Source organism: Halichoeres trimaculatus, unplaced genomic scaffold (assembly GCF_033239565.1).
Source record: "Halichoeres trimaculatus isolate MK-OKI-2021-1 unplaced genomic scaffold, fHalTri1.1 fHalTri1_scaffold_3, whole genome shotgun sequence".
In the NCBI taxonomy this organism is placed as follows: Eukaryota; Metazoa; Chordata; class Actinopteri; order Labriformes; family Labridae; genus Halichoeres; species Halichoeres trimaculatus.
Genome location: NW_027437181.1, coordinates 34,012,677 through 34,034,978, shown reverse-complemented (window position 1 = coordinate 34,034,978; position 22,302 = coordinate 34,012,677). Strand labels below are relative to the sequence as shown.

Here is a 22,302-nt window from a genome sequence, read left to right as displayed (position 1 = left end):
CACAAGGTTTTTCATTTTTAATTTAACTCCTTACTTTGACCTTAGTATCGTTTGTGATGATTAATTTTGAAGAGTTTTGTGTAATTCATGTGAAAGGCTGCATTAGATCACACAGCACAGTGAAGTACTGAAACAACATTTAGAAATATATTTGATATAATTGTGCTGTGTGGTTTTTCCAGTCTTTTTCCCTCTGACTATGGTTTCTTCATTTTTTAAAATTCTTACTTGATTTGCTTTATTTGTAAAATGTTATAATAAAAGACTTTTATATCAGAGCAAAGAGTTCCATGATGTATTAAAAAACTTAATGTGCTGCTTTAGATCTTAAGAGGCACAAACTTTTATTTTGTAAATTTGAAAAAAAGCTTTTTCTGGTTAATTATTTCCCCATTTTTTTATTTTTTAATTCCAGTCTTGTTTTTATTTTGTTGCTGTGCTGCAGGAATCAGAGAGAAAAGGGCTGATGGAGAAAATCCACATGGTCCAAGAAACCATCATCACCCTTCAAACCCTGCTGGACGAGATCGCCTGTTTTGGGGAGAGGATTAAAAAGTGAGAATAAAAGATTCATAGTACGGCTCGCTGCAGTGAAATATTCATTTCTATTTCAGCTGGAGGCATCTCACATGTTTACGATCACAGCAGGAAAGAAAACAGTGTTTTCTTGAAAATATTTACCATATTGTAACATTTTAATAATATTATTAATACCCCAAAAAAAAGGCACGCTAGGATTTAAATTTTAACGTTAGTTTTTTTACTTAACATAAACTAAAATCAAATTGTTAAAGCAGATTTTTTAAATTATTTTTTCAGCACTTTCAACTGGACAGTGCCATTCCTCTCCGGCTTGGCCTTCCTGATCTTCGTCACAGTCACAATCCTCACATACTACATCCCTGTGCGCTACATCATTTTATTATGGGGTGAGTCTTAACAACATTCAGTTTGTCCTCTGTTTCCTCATTTATCTATGATATAACTGTATTAAAGTTCAGCTGGCCACATCACTCAGTAAACACCTGTCTGCTATCTTTTCATGTTGATTTTGTAATGAAAAAGCATCTTTGTGATTTCAATGTGGTTTTTTTTTCTTTGTTTACTCTGATGATGATCATAGGAGCATTAGACTCTCAGGCTGTTACTCCCTGCTCCTTTATCTAATACCATACATGAATTAGAGCTAAACTCATTATTAAAAATCCTACAGGAAATAATTATCACCTGACTTTCCAGAGTGTAAAATGTTGCTGTTTTCCAGCCCTCAAAGTGAAAGTAAAACAAAAAAAAAAGGCACACACAGACTGTGGTTCTCGAGGCAATATTTTCTTGGACAACATGAGTCTCCTCTTACTTGTTTGTGTGGAAACAAAGAGCGCAGCCACAGGAGACTAGTGCTAATGATATGTTGGTGTGAATTTCTGTTTTAGGTATCAATAAATTCACCAAGAAACTACGGAACCCGTACAGCATTGACAACAATGAAGTGCTTGATTTCCTGTCGAGGGTGCCTTCAGATGTGCAGAAGGTAAGCCCCGCCGGATCAGCCGGCCAGGAAGCCCGAAATCCCAGAGCCCTGCAGCTTTGAGTTTTACTACAACAACTCCCAGGCATTCAGCTCTCCTGTCTGTATAATTAGCTTCGTCTGTATAATTATGAAGCCCCGTATAATTTCTGTTGTGTTTTGGTCATGATACATCCCTGGTGGAGGTCTGCTGTTCCCAGGATGAGACAGGAGACGCTGCTGCTGCTGCTAATGTCTCCTTCATGAACCCAGACAGAGTACAATATCACCAGCACACAAAAGAGCCCAATAAGAAGCATCATTTACTTCAATTTAGCCAGAAAAATAATCTGATTCTTTCCAGAGTTTTGCACCAGCGGTCTAAAATGAATATTTCAGAATAATAACCCAGACACCTTTTTATCATTCAGAGTTATATAAGAAACCCACCAGTGCCTCTCATACTTTCTCTTCTATTTATGGTCATCTGTGCGGCCTCCCTTTCTTCCCTGATCCCCTCGCCTCTGTCATCTCTCTTTAGCCACAGTCCTCTCTCCTCCTCTCTCTGTCTCTGTCTGTTTCTCTCTAAGCTGTTTGACCCTGTTTGCCTCCTCCTTCTCCTTCCATGCCCTTGGGCCTCTGGGTGCAGTGACGCTCTCTGTGCAGCGTCTCTGCTGACCACTGTTTTTCTCTTCCTGCCGTTACGCTCATCGCGCTCTGTTGCAGTTTTACTTCATCATCATGCTCAATCCCTGGGAAAGATCTTGTTTTATCTGCGGCAGATATTCAATGAAGCTACAACGTGATAAAGGAGACTAACTGCATCAGTGAGGAAAAGACGAGCAGATGTAGACTCTTGTTGCTCTCTGAGTGATGAGACTCTGCTTTTGTTTCCTGCAGGTTCAGCACAGCGAGATAAGAAGCAGCAAGAAGAAGAAGATCTTATAGACTGTAGAAGAAGAGTTTGCAGAGGACCTGCTGGAGGTCTGCACAGTCTGAGTGTGTTTTCAATCACAGCCTGCTGTTTCAGTGCAGAATCTCCCACGTCGATCAGACCTTTCCACCACAGAAGTGCACACTCACTGAACCTGAATACTGGCGAGTGTGTGTCTGTGCTTTTCTGGTTCAGTGTGAGATTATTTCCAAAGATTATGCTTTTTTAAATGTTTGTACAGTTTGTTAAGATGATCAATCAGAAGCTGCTTCATTTTAGGATCTTTGCTGCAGGTTTTTGTCCTGACAGCAGCAAAAATATCAGGCTGTATTTTACTGAATGTACATGTTTGATTACATCTGTATATTTTTTATATAAAGCTCACATCTTAAGAGGTAAAATTTTAACTTTAATTCATAAATAGATGATCCACATTTGGACTAAAAAGATTATTTGTGCAGGAAAATTTAATAATGGGTCATTTTTGGGCCTTGTCTAAAGAAATTTCTCATTTTGCACTTTGTACTTTTCAAAACTAACCTTTTCAAGTCCGAAACAAAAAAGTATCAACAGGAATATTATGTATTATCTAGCTGTTTTATACATTAACTTTGGAGATGTATGAAAGCCAGGTATGTGCATGCAGAAATGATGGTGCAGTGTACCTCATTATGAAAATACAGACCAATTTAAAGATGCAAAATAAGTGCCTGCATAAAGTTCAACGTTTTGATTCTTACTTTTTTGGTACAGGTTGTACAAGTCTCTCGGTGCCCTTTGTTTATTTTATTTTCTGCTTGTAAGCAGTAAGAGTACAGATCTGTGTGCACATAACTTTATTTATTGATGACAATCACTGATGAAGACTTTGAGTCTCATTTCTAACAGCAATAAATGCACTCGACCACACATCGAGCCTGTGTTCTTCTTCTGCGTCTCGCCTCTTTGAATTCCCCTGCACGCTGTATTCTTCCTCCTCTCGCTGCTGCAGGATTGTGGGCGTCTAACTGCACTTTTTTCAGAGCCCCCCGTCTTCATTAGGCTTTCATGAAGCGAGGCGAGGCTGTGCGAGACCTTGCTGGCACCCGGGCTCCCCGCTGTGCTGATGGCCCTTGGGCGTCGCCACTAGCAGGAGGACCTCTGCGACCTCCTCTCAGCTGCTGTGACGAGACGCCTGCAGCCAGCATCCTATCAAGCACAGCAGCCAGACAGAGCAGCAGCAGCAGCAGCTCGCAGGCTGCACACGGCTCAGGAGCAGGAGGAGGTCTTAAAACCAGCCACAAGCAACAACAGCACCAACCAATTTAGGGATTGGAGAATCGGAGTAGTTAAGATGTTGGCGTTCACAGTAATACCGGGGGATTTCTGCCTTTTAAGTCAAAGCGCGTGGGCTCTCTGTGCAGCCTCTGAAATATAAAAAAAACACAAAAACTGCCCTGAAATACAAAAACAATCCTCTTATTTATGTATCAAGTGCTAACAAATGTTTGCATATTTTATAGTGTTTGATTACTGAAATGAGAATTACTTCAGATATGTATATGTTGATGATAAACACATTAAATAACAGCATCATTGAGGGAATAAACCTCACACTCATGTACACACAACACAAATAAATAATGTCCCACATAACGCTGCTCTAAATCAAATAATCTGATGAGGATGAGGCGAGTGTGGCAGATGATGACCTGTGTATCTCTTCATCTAGTTATAATGTTGACTTAGGTATTCAATATTAATAACCCGCTGTCAAGGACACAGAGAGGACATCTCAATCTGACACTTATAGGCTCAGCATGAATATGTAAAGGCAGCGAGACGCGTCAGAATTACCAAGTAAAATCACAGTTCACACGTGGGGACTAATGCGAGGTGGCACACGCATCCTGATGAGCAGCAAATACGGTGGCTGATCGGTCTCTAAAGACTTGTTATAACTCCAAACTGGACCTGAGACTCTGCAGCTGTGTGTGTGTGTGTGTGTGTGTGTGTGTGTGTGTGTGTGTGTGTGTGTGTGTGTGTGTGTGTGTGCGCGTGCGTGTGTGTGTGTGTGTGTGTGTGTGTGTGTAGACAGAGTGGCTGCCTGTACAGTACAGCTCTGAGAACGTCCAACATCATCCCCAGCAGTCTTTAATGACTGACTAAAACTGTCTATAGATTGGATTGTGTGTGTGTGTGTGTATGTGTGTGTGTGTGTGTGTGTGTGTGTGTGTGTGTGTGTGTGTGTGTGTGTGTGTGTGTGCGTGTGTGCGTGTGTGCGTGTGTGTGTGTGTGTGTGTGTGTGTGTGTGTGTGTGTGTGTGTGTGTGTGTGTGTGTGTGTGTGTGTGTGTGTGTGCGTGTGTGTGTGTGTGTGTGTGTGTGTGTGTGTGTGTGTGTGTAGACAGAGTGGCTGCCTGTACAGTACAGCTCTGAGAACGTCCAACATCATCCCCAGCAGTCTTTAATGACTGACTAAAACTGTCTATAGATTGGATCGTGTGTGTGTGTGTGTATGTGTGTGTGTGTGTGTGTGTATGTGTGTGTGTGTGTGTGTTAAAAGGAGGGGGTGACACAGTTTAACAGTTTTTAGTGCAGCATGAAGCTGTTTCCACGGTGACAGGTGTGTTTTCTTTGTACCTCTTTGTCTCTGTTTCTTCGACACTTCACCTTCACACTGCTCCTGCTCTCTGAAACTGAATGGCCATTGAGCTCTTGACATGAGTTTGTTTCTTTTTCTTTTTATTAATTTTCAGGATAAAAGCGCACAGAGCGTGGCTTAAAGGCTCAGTAATGGTTAACCTTCGGGCTGAAAGCTGATTGGATCCAATCAAAACACTTACGGTTTCACGGGGAGCAGTAGAGTCAGTAACATATCTGTTCGTTCTTTTAGAAATATGTTTTCCAACATCCCCTCTCATCATAAGAGATGTATAATTATCATGAAATTGTTCTGATTATGAGAACAATGATCACCCACTCCTATCGCTGCTGTTAACCTCTTGACAGAGACCTTTAAACAGAAAACGTGTCTAATAAAGAAAAGCTGCAGTCTGCTGTGTTTGAACAAGAATAAACTTTTCTCTCTTTGAAAAAATAATGTAAAGTATTTCATTAAAGGTCTCCTCTTACTATGACTGGGATTGTTTGGTAGGAAGGAGCACTTTGAAAAGCAGCGTGTCCTCAGCGTATGAATGAGTGTGTGTGAAAGGCTGATCGTGACATGTCCTGTAAAAAGTGCTTTGAGTGGTTAATAGATGGGAAAGTGTTTACAAGTACCGTCTGTGTCACCATCTACTACTCTTTAGAGTCTAGTCAAACTTTTTATCACATCTTTCATACACAAGGTCACACTCTGCTTCACGTTGAGTGTCAGGAAACATCTGTGACACATTTAAAACTGAAAATAAGACAGAAAGAAAGAAATAAGAGCCACACACACACAGCTGAAAACAAAGCCATAACTGATGAAAAAAGTAAATTATGTCCTTTCATCCTCAAACTGTGTGTGTTATCCATCTCTTCCTGGACATTTGCCTTCTCACAGTCCGTCTTATCCTCATTCAACAATCATTGCTGTGAATAATGAGCCTGATGGTGACCATGTTGCCCGCTCACATGCCCTCATCACCCCCCACAGTGTTTACAATCCTTCAGGGAGTCTGGGTGCAGGTAAATCACAGGCGCAGTGTGTTGGAGCCGGGCTGCTGCCCAGAGGCTGTGGGGCGACTGTGTCGTCCCTGAACCGGCCAACATCAAAGCTCTGATCCAGGAGAGCCTGAGGCTAGGAACAGCCGAGAGCTTTGACTGACAGAGGAGACACACAACCATTTCTTCTTTACGGAGAATAAAACCTGCACAAGACGTGAAGTTTGGCTGGTGCTTCCCTGTTTAATAAGAACCCCAGATTTCTAAAGAGGCAAAACAAAAATATTCATCTCAAAGACTGAGGCTGTAGCTGTTATTTTCAACTCCATGAATATCACCCAAACTGTCCCAGTTGTGTTGGAACTTTACTCTTTATTTGAATCCCCATTAGACAAAGTCATTCCTCTTCCAGGAGTCCACACAAAAACAAAAAAAATGGATGAAAAAACCTAAAACTTTAAAACCAATTAGTTTTTGTTTAAACAAATATGCAACAGAGAACAGGTACAATAATAAATAAATTATCAATAAATAGCACAACCGTGCAAAAAGATGAATAGAAATAAGAATCCAATTTTTTACAAAAACCTGATATGATAATTCATTGACTATAAAGTTTTAAAAAATGATATCATAAAAAAAACATCACTGAGAAATCATTAGTGGTCATTTTAAGTGACCTTTTGAAAGACATTCTGTTTTTGACCCGTCCCTTGTGTTGGCAGGGAGCTTATTCCAGGCAGAAGATCCTCTAAAAAGATTGGATCTCACTGTTCTAAATGTTAAAAAAAATTAGTGCTCACTTGGTGGTGACAAAAAAACAGAATAATTCAGTTTATCATGAAAGATAAATGCTGTCTTTTCCATAACACATTTTGCAATAAGACCTGTTTAATTTAGCCTCCACTGTTAGCTAACATAGCTGTTTATGCATCACCAACACTCAAGTACAAAAGAAACAGTTAAGAGCCAACCAGGCTGCTTTTTATGATTTGATTTTTTTTTTAAAGATGTGTTTTAGCAGCACTTGACCAGATAATAGCTGTAAGTAACATAACAATAGCGGGAAAATGTAGCCAATAGTCGCTAATGTATACTGAGGAGCTAGCACGAAAGCTCATGGCTAGCTTCAGATGTTTTCTGTCATTGTCATGAGGCATTTCCTGACATCAAAGCTGTTTAAAAAATAAAATCCACAAGCTTTGTTGGTTACACGAGGTCAAGATTCAACCAACTATAAGAAGGATCCATTTGTAGTCTTACAGAAGACTACAGCTCCCATACCAGAAAAAAGCATATCAGTATGATGTTAGTTTGTGAAACTGTTTTTTCACCTTATTTTGTGATACTAAATTATCGTGTCATGGTCCTGCTTGTTGATGATAACTGCATAACCGAAGCTTCCTCCAGTAGGTCAGACTAATTGTTCCTTACATAGAACCCTATTCATTTCAAAATTCTTCTGTATGTACACATACTTCCTGTTATTTCATCCACAGTGCTCCATAAGAGCAGAATCACCCCATGTCTTCATCAAGCAGAAACCTCTGGTCTAAGAATATGAGACAATGCGAAAGTGCTAAAATCTGATGTTTCTCGAGTGTCCACTTGAGGCTGGCTCTGGAAGTACAGGAAGTCACATACACACCAGGCCATTAAAAGCTGTTTTCAAAGCAGAAATTAACCTATTTACAGCCTGGTTCAAAAAACGTTTCCTGTCTGAGTCGCTAATTTTACTACAAGCACACACTGTACAGGGGGTACATTTTTTTCTATCATAGCCGTTCAGAGTATATTAAGATCATGAGCTCGCCCAATCAGAGGCACAGCTCAGGGTCATGTGACCGACAGGCGCCCTATAGCTGAACGCGAAGCCCTTGCCACTACCAATATGGCTGCTCTAGCTGATGTGCTTCATATTCAGTTCGGAAACAGACGGGTGACGTCAGGGAGACTACATCCATATTTTATACAGTCTATGATCTGAACTCAAACATGAAGTAGAATTAAATCAGATCATCTCAGTGAGCCATGATCTTTGATTGAGTTTAACAATTTATGTAATCACATTATAACACAATAGCTCAGTATCACACCATTACATTATTACACGCTACAACTTTGTTTTTTTTTTAGTCACATAATAAAATTATAATAATTTTATAATTTGGTATCATGTAATAAAATTATACTTTAGAATCATATAATTACGTGATACTGAAATGTTATTGGTCTTTTTTCTGGCACGGCAGCAGTACGCGTCCAATCAACAAAACTACAAATCTCTTCACTGGAAACCACTGGAGGACAAGGAGAACATGGCATGACTTGAAAGAGGAGAGGAACTGACAGAGAGCCAAAGACTTTCTCCAAACACACACACACACACACACACACACACACACACACACACACACACACACACACACACACACACACACACACACACAAACAACAACGGCAACAAGACAGGTGAAACTAATGAGTGCAATTAGGAGGGAAACGCAAGGGCAGGAGGAAAAACTTAACTAGACTCACAGGGAGCAAGAAGTAGAAAATAAACGGGAAACACAAGTAAAAACACAAAAGACAAGGATCAACATGAGCAAGACAAAGCACAACTCTTAACAGAAAAACAGGAAAATTCACAAAAGACACATTAACACAATTTAAACAGCATTTTTTAAGCTGCATGTCATGAACAGCTGCTCTATAGGTGTGCCAGTCTGATATAACAACATTTGAGAGGGTAAGAATAAGTGTTGGTAGTTCTCCTTCCTCAGCATTTTTATGGTGGCATTACCAAATCTGAGATGTATTTTGGGCATATCAGCCTTTGAACCTGCTCAAGGGCGCACGTCCTAACCACGAGGCCATACAAGCACTCCATCCTGCTCTTTTTAACGAAGAACTTTGACCACTCTGTTTATATTTAATGAGCAACAGCAGCAACTGAACACCAGTGGAACAAAGTCTTAGGTCTAGAAAAATCCTTTTAAAGCTTTTAGTTATAGATCACAATTTCAACTGGTTAACTTCCTTTTTTACACTTCTTGTAACAAATTCAAAATGTAAATTCAAAAAGCATGAGCTGTAACTGAAAGTCAGTGTTTTACTCTAGTCAATGTCATATTCTGATAAAGCTAGAACTTACATTTTAGTTTACCCTCTGATGACTGTGGAGTTGTTTGGGTGCAGATACATCTTTATGGGGATCACTAAACTTGCATTTATTTTTGGATTTGAAGTATCTTAATGACAACGTCTGTCTTTCATGTTGTCAGGAAAATCAAGAGAAACAGCAACGCTCACTTGTAAAGAGCTCCTGGAAAGAAATCAACTCCACTTCTAAATTACTATTAGCTTCAAATGATAGTGCTCCTGTTGCTTTTCAGCTCAATAACACTGTAACAATGACAGAAATGATAATAAAAAAATCTGATATCTACAAGATTCATTATCCGACTTGGTAGTGAGGTTACCTGGACATCAGGATGAAAGCATTTGGGCAGAAAGGTTTCTCCCAAAGGAAAGCCCAGATCTGAGAATGCTAGTGACCAAGGTGCAGCTCACGTTAGCTAAAGATAGGTACAGACTGCAGGGTAATAGGGCTGTTTTTTGTCCAGATCTCCCCCTTACGACCAGAGACAGCAAAGGCCTGATTGTCTGATATTAGCAAATGACATCACGTGTAATTTTCCTGTGGTGTCAGGTGTTTTAAGAGTGGTTTTGTCCAGCCGGAGCTGCTCAGAAGGCCTCCTACGATTGAGAGATTGTAGATAATGCACATGTGTAATATTTGCAACTGAAAGTCCTGTAGTGTGTGGGGTGCTCTGAGGCCAATCAAGACACAAGCTGACTCAGCTGAATGACCAAAGAGGAAGTAAGAAATTTATCTTTAAAACTTTACTTACCATCAATTCACACTGTCATTCATACAGCCCTCATTTCCACCGCCTTCACAACTTAAGGGCAAAGAAACAACCATCATTGCTTCTTTCAGTCCTTCTGTCATCTTTGTTTACATCATGTTTTCTTACATGAGATTTGGAATACTGAGCGTGAAGAAGCTAATACTCTGCTAGAAATAAGTTAGTGTGTGTTGTCCTCCAGAGTGCAGACCACACACCACAAGATCAGAAAAGATAGATCTTGTGCAATCTGTCTTTTGTTATCATCAACTGTGTGCTCTCTAAATGTGAGCCAGCCTTTAGAAGACCAAGGAGTAGCCACTGCACCTACAATCTGTGAGCAGAAAGTACCAGGCTGTAATGTTTGAGATGTGCTCTAGATCAACTTTGTCATCAGATGCTTTTAAAGAACTGGTAAACTAGATACCAGTGAGAGGACAAAGAGATACATTAATAAGAGTTTATAGGTATGGGGACATGACGGTAAAGGTTCTAAAGAGTTACAACTTTTCTGATGCAGAAACTCAGTTGGTGACTCAGTTCTTTAAAGATAGTAGTAACTATGGTAGTAATTGTAACCAGTCATTTACTTTGCCATCAGCAAACGTGTTAGATGGATTAACTGATGCATGTGTTAGCAGATTAACATAAATAATGTGAGATATATAAGTAGATGTATCAGCTTTTATTTGAGGTTTCACAGCTTCATTATTTTCATTTTGCTCTTTGATTTCTACAGAACACTTTGACAAAAATGCTTCACTGATGTGAACTCTGAATCATTGGTATTATAGTTAGCATCTGTAGAGCCTATTGATCCTCTGGATGTCCCAGTAGGACATGCCCCTCCTCTGGCCAATGCGGACGTTGGGGTTGGGGATGGGGGTGATGGAGTCTCTCCCGCGCCGGATGGAGAAGGCTGTTCTGTCATAGTGCATGATGGAGGAGTAGTCATAGGGAGTGTTGAGGTTGTTGGTGTTCTGCTTGTAGAAGTTGTAGGCCATCTTGCGGTTGATGTTCTGCCAGTTGATCCTGACGTAGCGGTCGCGGTCGCTCCTGGTCTGTTCGTGCTGGAAGCCCAGAGCGTGGTTGATCTCGTGCTGGATGATGCCGTGGTAGAGGCAGCCCCGCCTGCTGAGAGACAGCACCTGTCTGCCTCCAGCTTTGCCCAGATTGGAGTAACATCCGGCTCTGTTCTCGATGCTGATGAAGTCCCGCTGGTTGGTGCGGGGGATGAAGCGGATGCAGGTTTTGCTGTGGAAGGCCTTCATGGCGTAGTTCATCATCTGCCTCTCCCGGCCTGTGAACTGGCTGCTCACGGTGAAGGGGATGATCACCAGGCCGTTGGAGCTTTTCCTCCACAGACACCTCTGGTACCAGCATCTAATAGCGTTTCTGGTTTTGGGAGCCAGCAGGTCTCCTTCCAGCAGGATCTCGTCTGTGGCGTTGTTGGTGGTCAGGATCCTGCTGCCGATGCCCATGGTGTCTGGTTCTTCATCATAGTCCTCTTCTTCCTCACTGTCCACAGTGTCTGGTATTTCATCATAGTAATCTTTTTCTTCCTCTTTTTCTGGGCTTTCTGTGGCATCTAGGCTTTCAGCATAGTCATTTACTTCCTCTGGGATGTCCATGGTGTCTGGGACTTGGACATCTACACTCTCTACGCTTCCTTCCTCCTGGAGAGGAAGAGCCTGAGAGAGGCCGAGCAGGAGCAGCAGCAGCAGGCTGGCAGAGGGACTCATCTTCAGGGAGGCTCTGGAGGCTGTGGAGCTTCTGTGGAGAGCTTCTGTGGAGAGACTCCTTGAAGCTTGATGTCTGACTCAGGTCAGTCCACACTCTTTATACTGTCCTCTACAGGTGTGTCTGCAGGAGGATTATGGGTAGGGGTGGTCTTAGTTAGGCCAAAATAAACCTGTGGAGGGAGGACTCCACAGACAAACCCACTCTTTAAACACTGAATCTAATCCCCTGATCCCGCTTTGTCCACTTTGTGGTTCTTTGGCTGCACAAAGCTCACAAAGCTGTTTCTTTATTTATAACACACAGTTTTGGCCAATCTTTATTAATAAATGTTGTATGTTCAAGTTAAAATAATGTGACCTAAATACACTTTCTTCGCTCTCTGATGACCTGGGTAATTGAAATTCCCAGTGCGCCTCTCATGACAAGCTGTTAAAGTTGTAGCAGAAGCTGCGTGTCCCTCTGTGAGGATGATAGACGGCCTATTGAAACTCGTGCATATGTAGAGGATGCTAATAGGCTCCTGAGGGACGTGTTGCTGTGGACGTGCTCAGGAGGGTCGTCTGGTAAAAAAAAGAATATTAAATTGTATGAAACAGTGGAAGCTATTGTACGAAGCCATCATGGGCGCCTGTCCATCAGAGACACTCACAGGGTGTCCCTGTAACGTTTGTTTACTGATGCATGCAGATGGATTTATCATGCATCATCTGTGAGTGACTTTTCTTTAGTTTGATGCACAAGATGCACCTTTTACTCTTTTTTCAGTTTTATTTTCTTTTTCAGTTTTCTCTGACTCTAAGCTGAATAAATGTTTTTATTTCAGAACACATCTTTAATCTGTAAAACATGCTAACACGCAGCCAGACTCAGGTGTTTTTTGGTTTGAAACTATAAAAATAAAGACTGAATGTGTGCTCTCGTCTGATGAAAATATATACTCTGGATTTGTTCTTTTTAATTATCACGTATAAACCCACTACACCTTCCTTGAATCCTGGCCTCGTATAAAGTGTAAAGATGAATTGTGAAAAGAATGTGTGTTTTCTCTCAAACCCCCTCCCCTCCCTCAATCTCATCAGCCACCGTGATTAAGGTTTGGCATTGGGGATTGTGCTGTCTTTTTGGAGAGATATTTCAGCTGCATTTCTGACACTCTGAAAGGAGAGGAAGATAAAGGAGGCGTCGGGGAAAAAACTCCTTCCCGTTGTGTGAGTCCTAGAGAGGGCCTTGAACCCTGCCATTCACGCCTTTCTCTCCATCAGCTGAGTCTAATTGCCAGAGAGGACAGGAGACCCCGGGCCCGATCGTTCCTTATCCTCTTTAGCGCTTTCAGGCCAGTGAAAGGCGAGCTTCTGCTTTTGATCTTTTCTCTGATTCGCTTTTTCTTCTCTGTCATCCCTACCATCCTCTCCTCAGGAGTGACACCAGCTCCTTTCACTGCCTGCCCCCGTCTCCATCTGCCCAAAATAATGACCAAGGCCCGGGCTTTATTAAGCAGAGGTGGAGAAGGGAGGTCAGCACCGCGAGAGGGAGAGGGAGGTCTGGATGGGGACTCCAAACTTGTCTAAGGAGGGGTGCCCCTTTTCCAAATCTACTCCGTAGCCTCTCAGATTCATCCCTTACAGTTTTCATGGCCTTCGCCTGGAGAAAGCCCATTCTTCAGCGGGCCGCGGACGTGAAGGCTCGTCCTTTCCCAGAGACGCTGCTACAATAAGACCCCGGGCTGCTTGAGACAATGGCGCCTGTGTGATCTCGCAGCCAGGCTTGGGATGAGACGATGCCTTGCTTGCCAGTCCCATGGGAGGGTGGACCCAGTGGTCATTGTTGACAGCTAATGGACAGCATCTTTCCACTGGCAGGCCCCCCTGCAGACTGTGTCACTTTAGGTTGCTTAATAACAACACTCAGGCCGGACTGGCGGAGGAATTCTATCGGGAACAGCAGTTTGTTTGCAGATGAAAATCATTCCCCTCACAAATCTGAAAAGCTAACACTGGGGGGGTGATTGGATGAATGCAGCAGGCGAGCAAAGACAGCATCCAGCGGGGAAATTCAATAAAACTTATGAAAAGAGAAACTGGTCATATGTTTGAAAAGAGCAGAGTTTGAATTCCTTCATTCAGCTGGAACAATTAAATTACTGCTTTTGTTTTTCTGGAGCCAGAGCAGACGAGAGTGTTTCACATGAAGCAGGAGGAAAAGACTCAGCCGATTAATTCACTATTAAACGTTAAACACATACAGAGGTTGTAAATGCAGACTTTGTGTTTGAATTGGATCAGCTGTGTTTGTAAAGCTGCCTAAAAAGTCATTGTCTCTCTGATGGCTGCTCAGTGTTAGCGCACTGAGGACGAGCCTGCTGTCTAAGTGAACGTACAGACAAACTGTTCAAACCTTTATAAATCTAAACTCGCGTCTACTTTTCAGACTGTGCTTCGTTTACTCACACAGGCACTTTCACCAGATGAGTGCTCTTTTAACACCATTGAGGCTGCGTTCAGGGATACAAACAGCGCTTTGGACGGCATTGTTGTCCTTGGTGTATTTTCATCATTAACACAGAAAGAGGCTGTGAGCTGAAAAGGACAAATAAACAAGTCGGGTAGGAAAATATGTGCCGCTGTTTATATTTGATGTGGTCAAACACCCAATGAAACCAAAGAAGCTCCATACGAGTCAGTGTTTACTGATCAGCATCAGGACACGCTGACAAATCCCCTGAAAATTAAGACGTTATGGAAGCATGAACGGCGTGGTGGGCGGGAAAGGGGAAGGGTTTTTGACTATCCAGAGTTGGGGGGCAGGCATTGATGGTCCTTGAATGAAAAATATAAATGGTGACTATTGTTTTTTCTGTCTGGTAAAATGAAATTAACACATAAATGTATTTCTCTATTCTATTGTTTGAAAAAAAAAAAATCTTGTGGAAGTTCCTCCTATCGCTCCTCAATGAAATGGTTTAATCCGCCCCTTGTGAGTCAACAAGCTTGATCTAAATTCCAAACTAGAGCAAAGTAAGTAGAGCATTTAATTTGCCCCAAGACATTAAAATCAGTGTATTTATCAAATAAATCAATTTATTAAATTTAAAATTTATTCTGAGTAGATTCAAATAATTTTACAAGGGCCAGGCTTGTTTTAAACTGAACCCATCAGTGTCTTAAGTATGTTTAAATTAATTCATGTTTAGGCAAACAGGCATTAAATGCAGAAATAATCAGAGGGAGGAAATAACATCAACAAAGACTAAAAACTCTCCAAGTAGATACTAACTTTCACCAAACAAAAGTAATTTACAGTATGTTTTAAAGTCTGTCACAGTCAAATGTATGCTTCGGCAGATGCAGCCACATTTAAATTGACCCCGGCTGAGAGTTTTTCTTTAAGAAGCTATAGGGCGCCCAGCGGTCATGTGACCTGAGCTGTGCCTCTTATTGGAAAATCAAACGACCCAAATAACTTCTAAACCACAGAGATAGAAATAAGTGCACTCACCGTACAGTGTGTGCTAATAGTTAAATCAGTATTTTAGACCCAAGCCTTTTTTTGAACCAGGCTGTAAATATGCTTTTTTATGCCGTCAAAGTCCTTATTTATGGCTGGGTGTGTATATGACTTCCGGTCTTTCTGCAGCCAGCCTCAAGCAGATTCTCAAAGGCTTCATTTTTACTACCCATATGTTGTCCCTTGATACGGACCAAATGGAGCAGTACCGACGGAAACCATGGGGGCAGTGTTGCTTTTATTTCCTGATATGTAGATAAGTGAGACATGAAGAAGAAAAAACAATGGAAGAACTTTCACAATGTATTTAATAGCCTCACTGACCACCACCTCCAACTACCCTGCCTCTGTTTTTATCTTTTATGTTAGAGCAAAATTCCTCTCCACAGTCACCATGTTTATTTTTGAGTTTGGGTTAGAGTTAGGGTTAGGGTTAGGGTTTTCATACCAAAGGGGTGATAAAAGGGCCTTAACTCTGTAGTTTTGCTGGGTCTGCGTATCTGATTTTGTTTCAACAAACCATGACACATGCTGTGCTTTTCATTGCCATTTTTAAGAATTCATTTAACAGAACCTCCTCCATCAACAGGATACCTGAAATACGCAAATACAACATTATTAATTGCCAATTGCTAAATTAATTACTAAGAGACTTTATGAACATCCTTAATAATTATATGTTTTTTCCTTGTTGCATCAGAGTGACTATTTTTCCTCAAATATTAAGCAACAGTCAGCTTTAAACAGAGGAACTTGCCTGTAACAACTTGTTTACATGACAAGCCTGACCTCAGAGAGCTGAGCTAACTTCTGTGAATGCAATAAGTCCAGGGAGTTTAATACAATCTATTTGTTTGTGCATTTACACCTCCTGTTATGTACACTTGTGTGTATATTTTGTTAAATCAATATGAAATGCCGTGTTGTTCTACTTGTGATTATTTAACACAAATGTTCAGCGCGTAAGATGAGGTATAGATGTTGTACTTCTCTGAACTGGGGGTGTGTCATAAAGGTTTGACTTGAGCTGTTGAGGATGTGCCCAGTGTGATGTCTTCCACTGGGGTTCAGAGTGATGAGCACACCGCTGGCTTTAAGGTTAAATGAAAACCACAGAGGAAATTTGTGATGTCTCAGCAGTGGTCAGGCTCCATGAACGTGGTCACACTCTGCATGAAATCACGAGGCATGCTCTATGATTTTCCTTCATGTCTGCACGCAGCCAAAAATCTGTCCTGTAAACAATATCACATCTGTCCCTGTATCTGTTTCACTTTGAAACTCTGGTGGTCTGAAAGTGAGCCATATTTTCAAAAAGCTTGTTAAACTAACTCAAGTAATTCTTCTGGTTGAAGTTTCACACAGTCATGTTGAAGCCTTCAGACCATGAATGCTATTGTTTGTACCATGTTGTGTATGATTTTGTTAAGAATGAAAGAAATCAAAAGCTATCAGAAACGTTATCAACATGATCATATTTCAAAGTTACTTTTTGTGTCGACTTCACAGGATCAGTGATGAGTAAAGCTCTGTTTCAGTACTGCATACACAGGGGGAAAAATATATTTTTGTCCAACAGTGTCTAAAAGCTGTTTTGGTCACCAGTGGAGCACAATGCTAATGTTGAAGGCTAACAGGGTTACAACATGCAATGAAAGGAGGTGGATGACACTAACACTACCAAAAGTGAAGTCATGAGCTGCCCTCTTGGGACTGTCTGCAGTTAGGATCATCAGGCCCGCCTCCATCGTGATAGCATTTGGGACGTGAGTCCTAACATTAAACTACCCAAGAAATAAAACATGCTTACTTTTGTTATGTTTTGTTGTGCAGGTTTATGAGCAATTCTTCATTTTTTAAGAATGTTGCTCCTATTTACTTGCTGGTTGCTAAAAAGAAGGGACATGGTGTTAGGATTTGCGTCTCTGTTGACCAATGATTCTCGCTAACAGTAACACAGTACTCTGTTCTGCCATAGATTGTACTAACCTGGGAGAAAGAGATGGCAAGTAATGAGGTGCAAATATCCTGTTACTGTACTTCAGTAAAATTTTCAGGTACTTTGTATATATATATATATATATATATATATATATATATATATATATATACACACACACACACACATATATATATAAATATATATATATATATATATATATATATATATATATATACACACACACACACACACACACACATATATATATATATATATATATATATATATATATATATATATATATATATATATATATATATATATATATATATATATATATATATATATATATATATATATATATATATATATATAATTGCACTGACACCCATGCTTTTCTGCTTTTCAACTGTTTTGGGTTTTGAAAAAAGTGCTATCAAGGTTGATTAAAAGTTTGGCCTATGAGCATGATTTCTGACACCATACTTTAGAAGCTAATCGGTGTCCTAAATTCAGTGTTCAGAAGCGTGATGGGTTAACCTTGAGTGTACAATAAAAATGCCCAAAGAACTATATAATCAAGAACATTAGGATACTGGGCAGGTAGTGTTTAATCAAACAGTAACACAGCCAAAGTAGATGCCATATAAATCATCCTGTTTAATAGCTTTGCAGTCAGTATATAGTACAGTCAAATACTTTTTCTTTTACTTGGGTAGATATTTGGATCAGTATTTTTTATATTTACTCAAATGTTGTTGGTTTTTTTTGTTTGTTTGTTGTTGTTTTTTTTACATTTTAACATATTTTACCTCTACTCAAGTAAGGATTCTGGGCGCTTTTGCAATCTCTGCTAGAAGAGTTGTTGCATTTTGTTGGTAAGTGAAATGTGTGTTTTAGTTATGTTGCAAAGGGGTGAATCATTTTTCAGTAAAATTCCCTGGATTTTCCTAAAACTTAAGTTTGGAAAATTTGAAAATATTCTGAATTATTTTATCGAAACTAACTTGACTTCATGTAGTCCTCAGGTGGTGCCTTTAATGATTTTGTGCCATGGCCTTCATGCACAGTGCATTAACTGAGAGTGGCCTCAAAGCCCTGCAGTCAGCAGAGTGCTGCTATGTGGTTTCGGAAAAACATCGAGTGAACTTGCATTTTTATTTCTAAATGAGATGTTTATAAACCATTTTAACAAATTCCACAAAAATAATGATATACCATTTTATTTACTATATATTTTCTGTAACACATTTGACACATTGAGCAGTTTTGGCAACTTCAAGTAAAAGTTTTGGTAAATTTTAGGGATGTCCCGATCTGATCATGTGATCGGAATCGGGGCTGATCGGGGCATTTTTTAATGATCGGAGATCGGGGGAGAGGGAATCAGAAAAAGCTAGGGGCCTTAGTTCTTGTTTTTAATTAAAATGTGTATAATAGCACATCATCATTCATTTTAGAATAGAACTTAATTTGTCATTATAACAAGTACAACAAAATTGCAAACAAGAAATTGCAACCTTATTGTCACACACATACAAGGTAATCTTGTGGTGCACCACTGAGAAGCTTTGTTTTTATTTTGTTGATCCAATGCTGCACTAAGTGGAGAAAAAAAGCTATATCCATGTTGGCTAGAATGATACCTTCATTTAAATCACATAAAAAAAAAAACTCAATAGGCAACTTGTAGGAGTTTTTTTCTTTTCTTTTTTCTTAATGCATTGCTGAAAGATCAGATCAGGAAATATAGGGATCAGCAGATACTCAAAATAAAAAAATTGGAATCGGATCGGGAGCAAAGTAAACATGATCGGGACATCCCTAGTAAATTTATATTTATTTAATACAAAATACTTGTTTTAAAAAACGAGTAACAATTAAGATGAGATTCTTAATGCAACATCTTGAAAATTAGCAATGATTTTCCTGAAAAAGTTGGTGGCTGATTTCATGAGAGCAGTCATTTTGAAAAAGGCCAAACTACAACTTCAGCTACCTGCAGTGGTATGATGATCCTCGGTCTTTGAAACTCATATCATATGTTAGGGTTAAGTTTCTTATTATAAGCCCCCGGTTGAGTCCCATAAATTCCAGCTAAAAGTTTCTGACTTTGAAAATTCCCAGAATTTTGCAACTCTATTTCAGTTCCCAGAAAGGGTCTGACCTGAGTGTCATCGCTCTGCCAGCCAAAATATATCAACAATGCCCAGAGCACACATATTTTGGCTTCACCTTTGTAGTAGAGGAGATGATGGGCATCATATATTTACACAGTTGATTTCTGTTCATAATAATTAAAAAACTACCTCACTCTTTGAGTTTACAGTGTTTGCAAGCTTATATTTGCTGTTAGCACATACATGATAATGTCACAACATACAGTATCAGTGGTTCAAATACGCCTCTGTTTATTCTGAATGAAGCGTTAAATGCATGAGCCAAGTTTTATGGAAACAATCCAATAACCTTATCCTGCAGGATATTATATTTCAAAGAAGAGTGTAACAGACAAACTACTGCTGGAGGCTTTCGCCACATGGAGAAACAAATAACGTGACAGTGGAAGGCCGCTGGGCTCTGGGTGACTTTATTTTTAAACAGGGACACTTCCACCTGCAGTTTGTGTTTGCTTATTTTAATACAGCTGAGTATGAACACTTAAAGCATGAGTGAAACCTGACCTTACACTGGCTGTTAGCTTTTGAAAGAAGCTACAACTTTCCCGGGGCTCTTTGCAAGCCAATGGCTTCCTTTAAGTTTGACCTGATGTTAGCCAGTAGGTCCTGTCATTATTAAAACCTGCTAGCTGCTAAGCTAAGCAACAGCCACACAATGAGATAGTTTACACATATTTGTTCTTAAGTTTCACTCACTGTACATTCAGGATGTTTTTCTATTGATGACAATAGAATCAGTCTCCACAACATTACTGATTGTCTTACACAGATAAACAGGCTTGGGAAGTAACAGATTACATGTACCATTGTTTCGTAGTTAGGATACTACAAAAACGTAACTGTAATCCATTACAGTACAGAAAAAAATGTAATCAGATTACCGGGATAAATATGATAAAAAAAAAAACAAACAAAAAAACGGGGAGTATTTAGCAGGATTACATTTTAAAGTCAAATAGGATATACTACAATGCACAGTGAGCAAACATTGCAACATTTTATGATGCAACACCACAACAAACCAACACGTGAAGCAACCACCCACGTAGTCTCGAGCCATATGCAAACATAACATGAGCTAAGGTTGTTCATCATTATGGCCACTGCCGGGAAAAAAAAAGCCTTCAATGGGTGGTAACTGTGCCATCGTTTTGAGTTTAAATCAGAAAAGGAGAATATATATATATATATATATATATATATATATATATATATATATATATATATATATATATATATATATATACATATATATATATATATATAACAAATGCAAATCACAAGTGCAAATCATCATCTAGGGACTCCACGTCCAACTTTAAGAAACATCTACAGGTACAGAGACAAACTGCCAACATTTGCTGAAATACACAGATATTCATTAAGCTTCAGTTTAGGTTTGTTAGCTTGCTAGCATGTATATAAGGAATCAGTACTGCTACTCGTGACACTACTGTAGTGTGTGGACACATGGTTTGTCAAAAAAATACAGTTCATGCTCTTAACCCATGTACTAAAACAGAGCCTTCTCTGTTTACCTTTTTAACATGTTTTCTTTTTCTTTTCTTTTTTTTTCTTTTTTCCTTTTTTTTTAAATTCAGCATTTGGACACCTGATTTGTTAAAAATACTGTGGATTGTCTTAGTTTATGTGTTCAACCGAAACCACATTTCCTGTATGCAGTGTGAAATGAGATTTTATAATTTTATGTGTCTCTAAAAAATACACTAAGCAGATGCCACTTCTTTTATACTTTCTTGTCTTTATGTGCACGTTTGGTATTAAAGTAATCAGGCACATTACCTTAATATTGTGATACTTGGAGTAAGTTCCTGATTACATTTTCTAACAGGCCACTTGTAACTGTACTGGATTACATTTTTAAAGTAACCCTTCCAACCCTGCATATAAATCAGTGTTGCAATTTGCAAACATGGGGCATTATTTGGGTGTTTCAGTTAATTGAATTCAGAACAGGTGTTTTCCCAAACCATGCTATTTTTTTTCTCTTTTTCTCTTGTTTTGTTGTCTGAAATTCTGGGTAGAATGTTTTAAAATGAACCCAGTGAGGGTTGTCAGGACGTAATTGAATGTCTACACTGCCTGCTGTTGAAGAAATTGTCCGTTTCTCTTGTTTCGAGCAAAACCCTAAAATTGAGAGACTGAGTATTTACACATCAGAGGTTCAAATGTTGTTTCTGTTCAAATGTGTCTCTGTGGTGGCCCCCTGTTGGTCAGCGTATCAAACCCAGGCTATGGGGCTGATTATAATTGGTTTTACAACATTTAGGTCAATTTGACTGAGTTCAAGTGTGTTTGGATGAAAATCAGCTGCACCTGTCAGAGAGGATCAAATATTATTAACAGGCGAGGCCTCAGAGTACAAAGCCAACAAAGTAAAGGACCATGAATGTTTTAACTAGAAACATAGAATCTTAACTTGTGAAATATCTTTAATATCTGTAGAAAAGCTGCAAAAGCTATTGATGAATCCATTTTTGATACTTTCTTTCAAAGTTATATATTTCAGTCAAATGTTGAAAGAAAAGCAGAGTGTGATCATGGTATGTCTTAAAGGAGTCTGTCTAGACATAAACATATCGCAGCTACAGATGAAACGCTAACCAATTAAACCTGAGGATGCCTCAGAAATACCTCCTGGAAATATTTCTCTGAGTTAAGGAAGGGACTCGAGGAGAGTCTTATCTAAATTACTGTGATGTGCTGGAGGCAGTGAAGTGTTTATTTCATGTGCTGTCTGCAGGAAAGGAAAACTTTCTTCTTTCTTCTTCTTTTTTCATCCTTTATTAGTATTTTTTTTTTTTTTTTTGCCATGCAGCAGTGAGCAGCTAGCAGCCGAGTGTGATGGATCCTGGAGTGCAGGAGGAGGAGGGAGGAGAGGAGAGGAGAGAGAGAAAAGGGCAGAGTGTTAGGTCAGGCTGATAGAGATGTC

The 22,302-nt window shown here is 39.7% G+C and overlaps 2 protein-coding genes across 8 annotated transcripts in view; one reads left to right on the top strand and one right to left on the bottom strand.

Annotated features, from left to right (window-relative positions):
- LOC141787434 (multiple C2 and transmembrane domain-containing protein 2-like) overlaps window positions 1-3,342 on the top strand; it is a 52,925-nt gene extending 49,583 nt beyond the window's left edge. For all 7 annotated transcript variants that reach the window (XM_074665789.1, XM_074665786.1, XM_074665787.1 and 4 more), the window contains 4 exons: window positions 446-555; window positions 820-929; window positions 1,434-1,531; window positions 2,408-3,342. In XM_074665789.1, coding sequence (XP_074521890.1) covers window positions 446-555; window positions 820-929; window positions 1,434-1,531; window positions 2,408-2,455 — 366 coding nt within the window. In that variant the 3' untranslated portion in view covers window positions 2,456-3,342. The remainder of the gene's footprint in view (window positions 1-445; window positions 556-819; window positions 930-1,433; window positions 1,532-2,407) is intronic.
- A 7,432-nt stretch (window positions 3,343-10,774) lies between these two features.
- Window positions 10,775-11,722, bottom strand: LOC141787675 (high choriolytic enzyme 1-like). Its single transcript, XM_074666276.1, has 2 exons — window positions 11,645-11,722; window positions 10,775-11,485 (listed from the first exon to the last, which is right to left on the bottom strand). The coding sequence occupies exons 1-2, from the start codon at window positions 11,720-11,722 to the stop codon at window positions 10,775-10,777; spliced, it is 789 nt and encodes a 262-aa protein (XP_074522377.1).
- Window positions 11,723-22,302: the final 10,580 nt, after the last annotated feature.

Excerpts from the sequence above, each read along its gene's own strand:
- LOC141787675 (XM_074666276.1), bottom strand. The coding sequence starts at position 11,722 with ATGAGTCCCTCTGCCAGCCTGCTGCTGCTGCTCCTGCTCGGCCTCTCT. Across the intron at positions 11,486-11,644 it reads CTCTCCAGGAGGAAGGAAGC|GACTATGATGAAGAACCAGA; the intron begins GTAGAGAGTGTA and ends GAGGAAGAAGAG.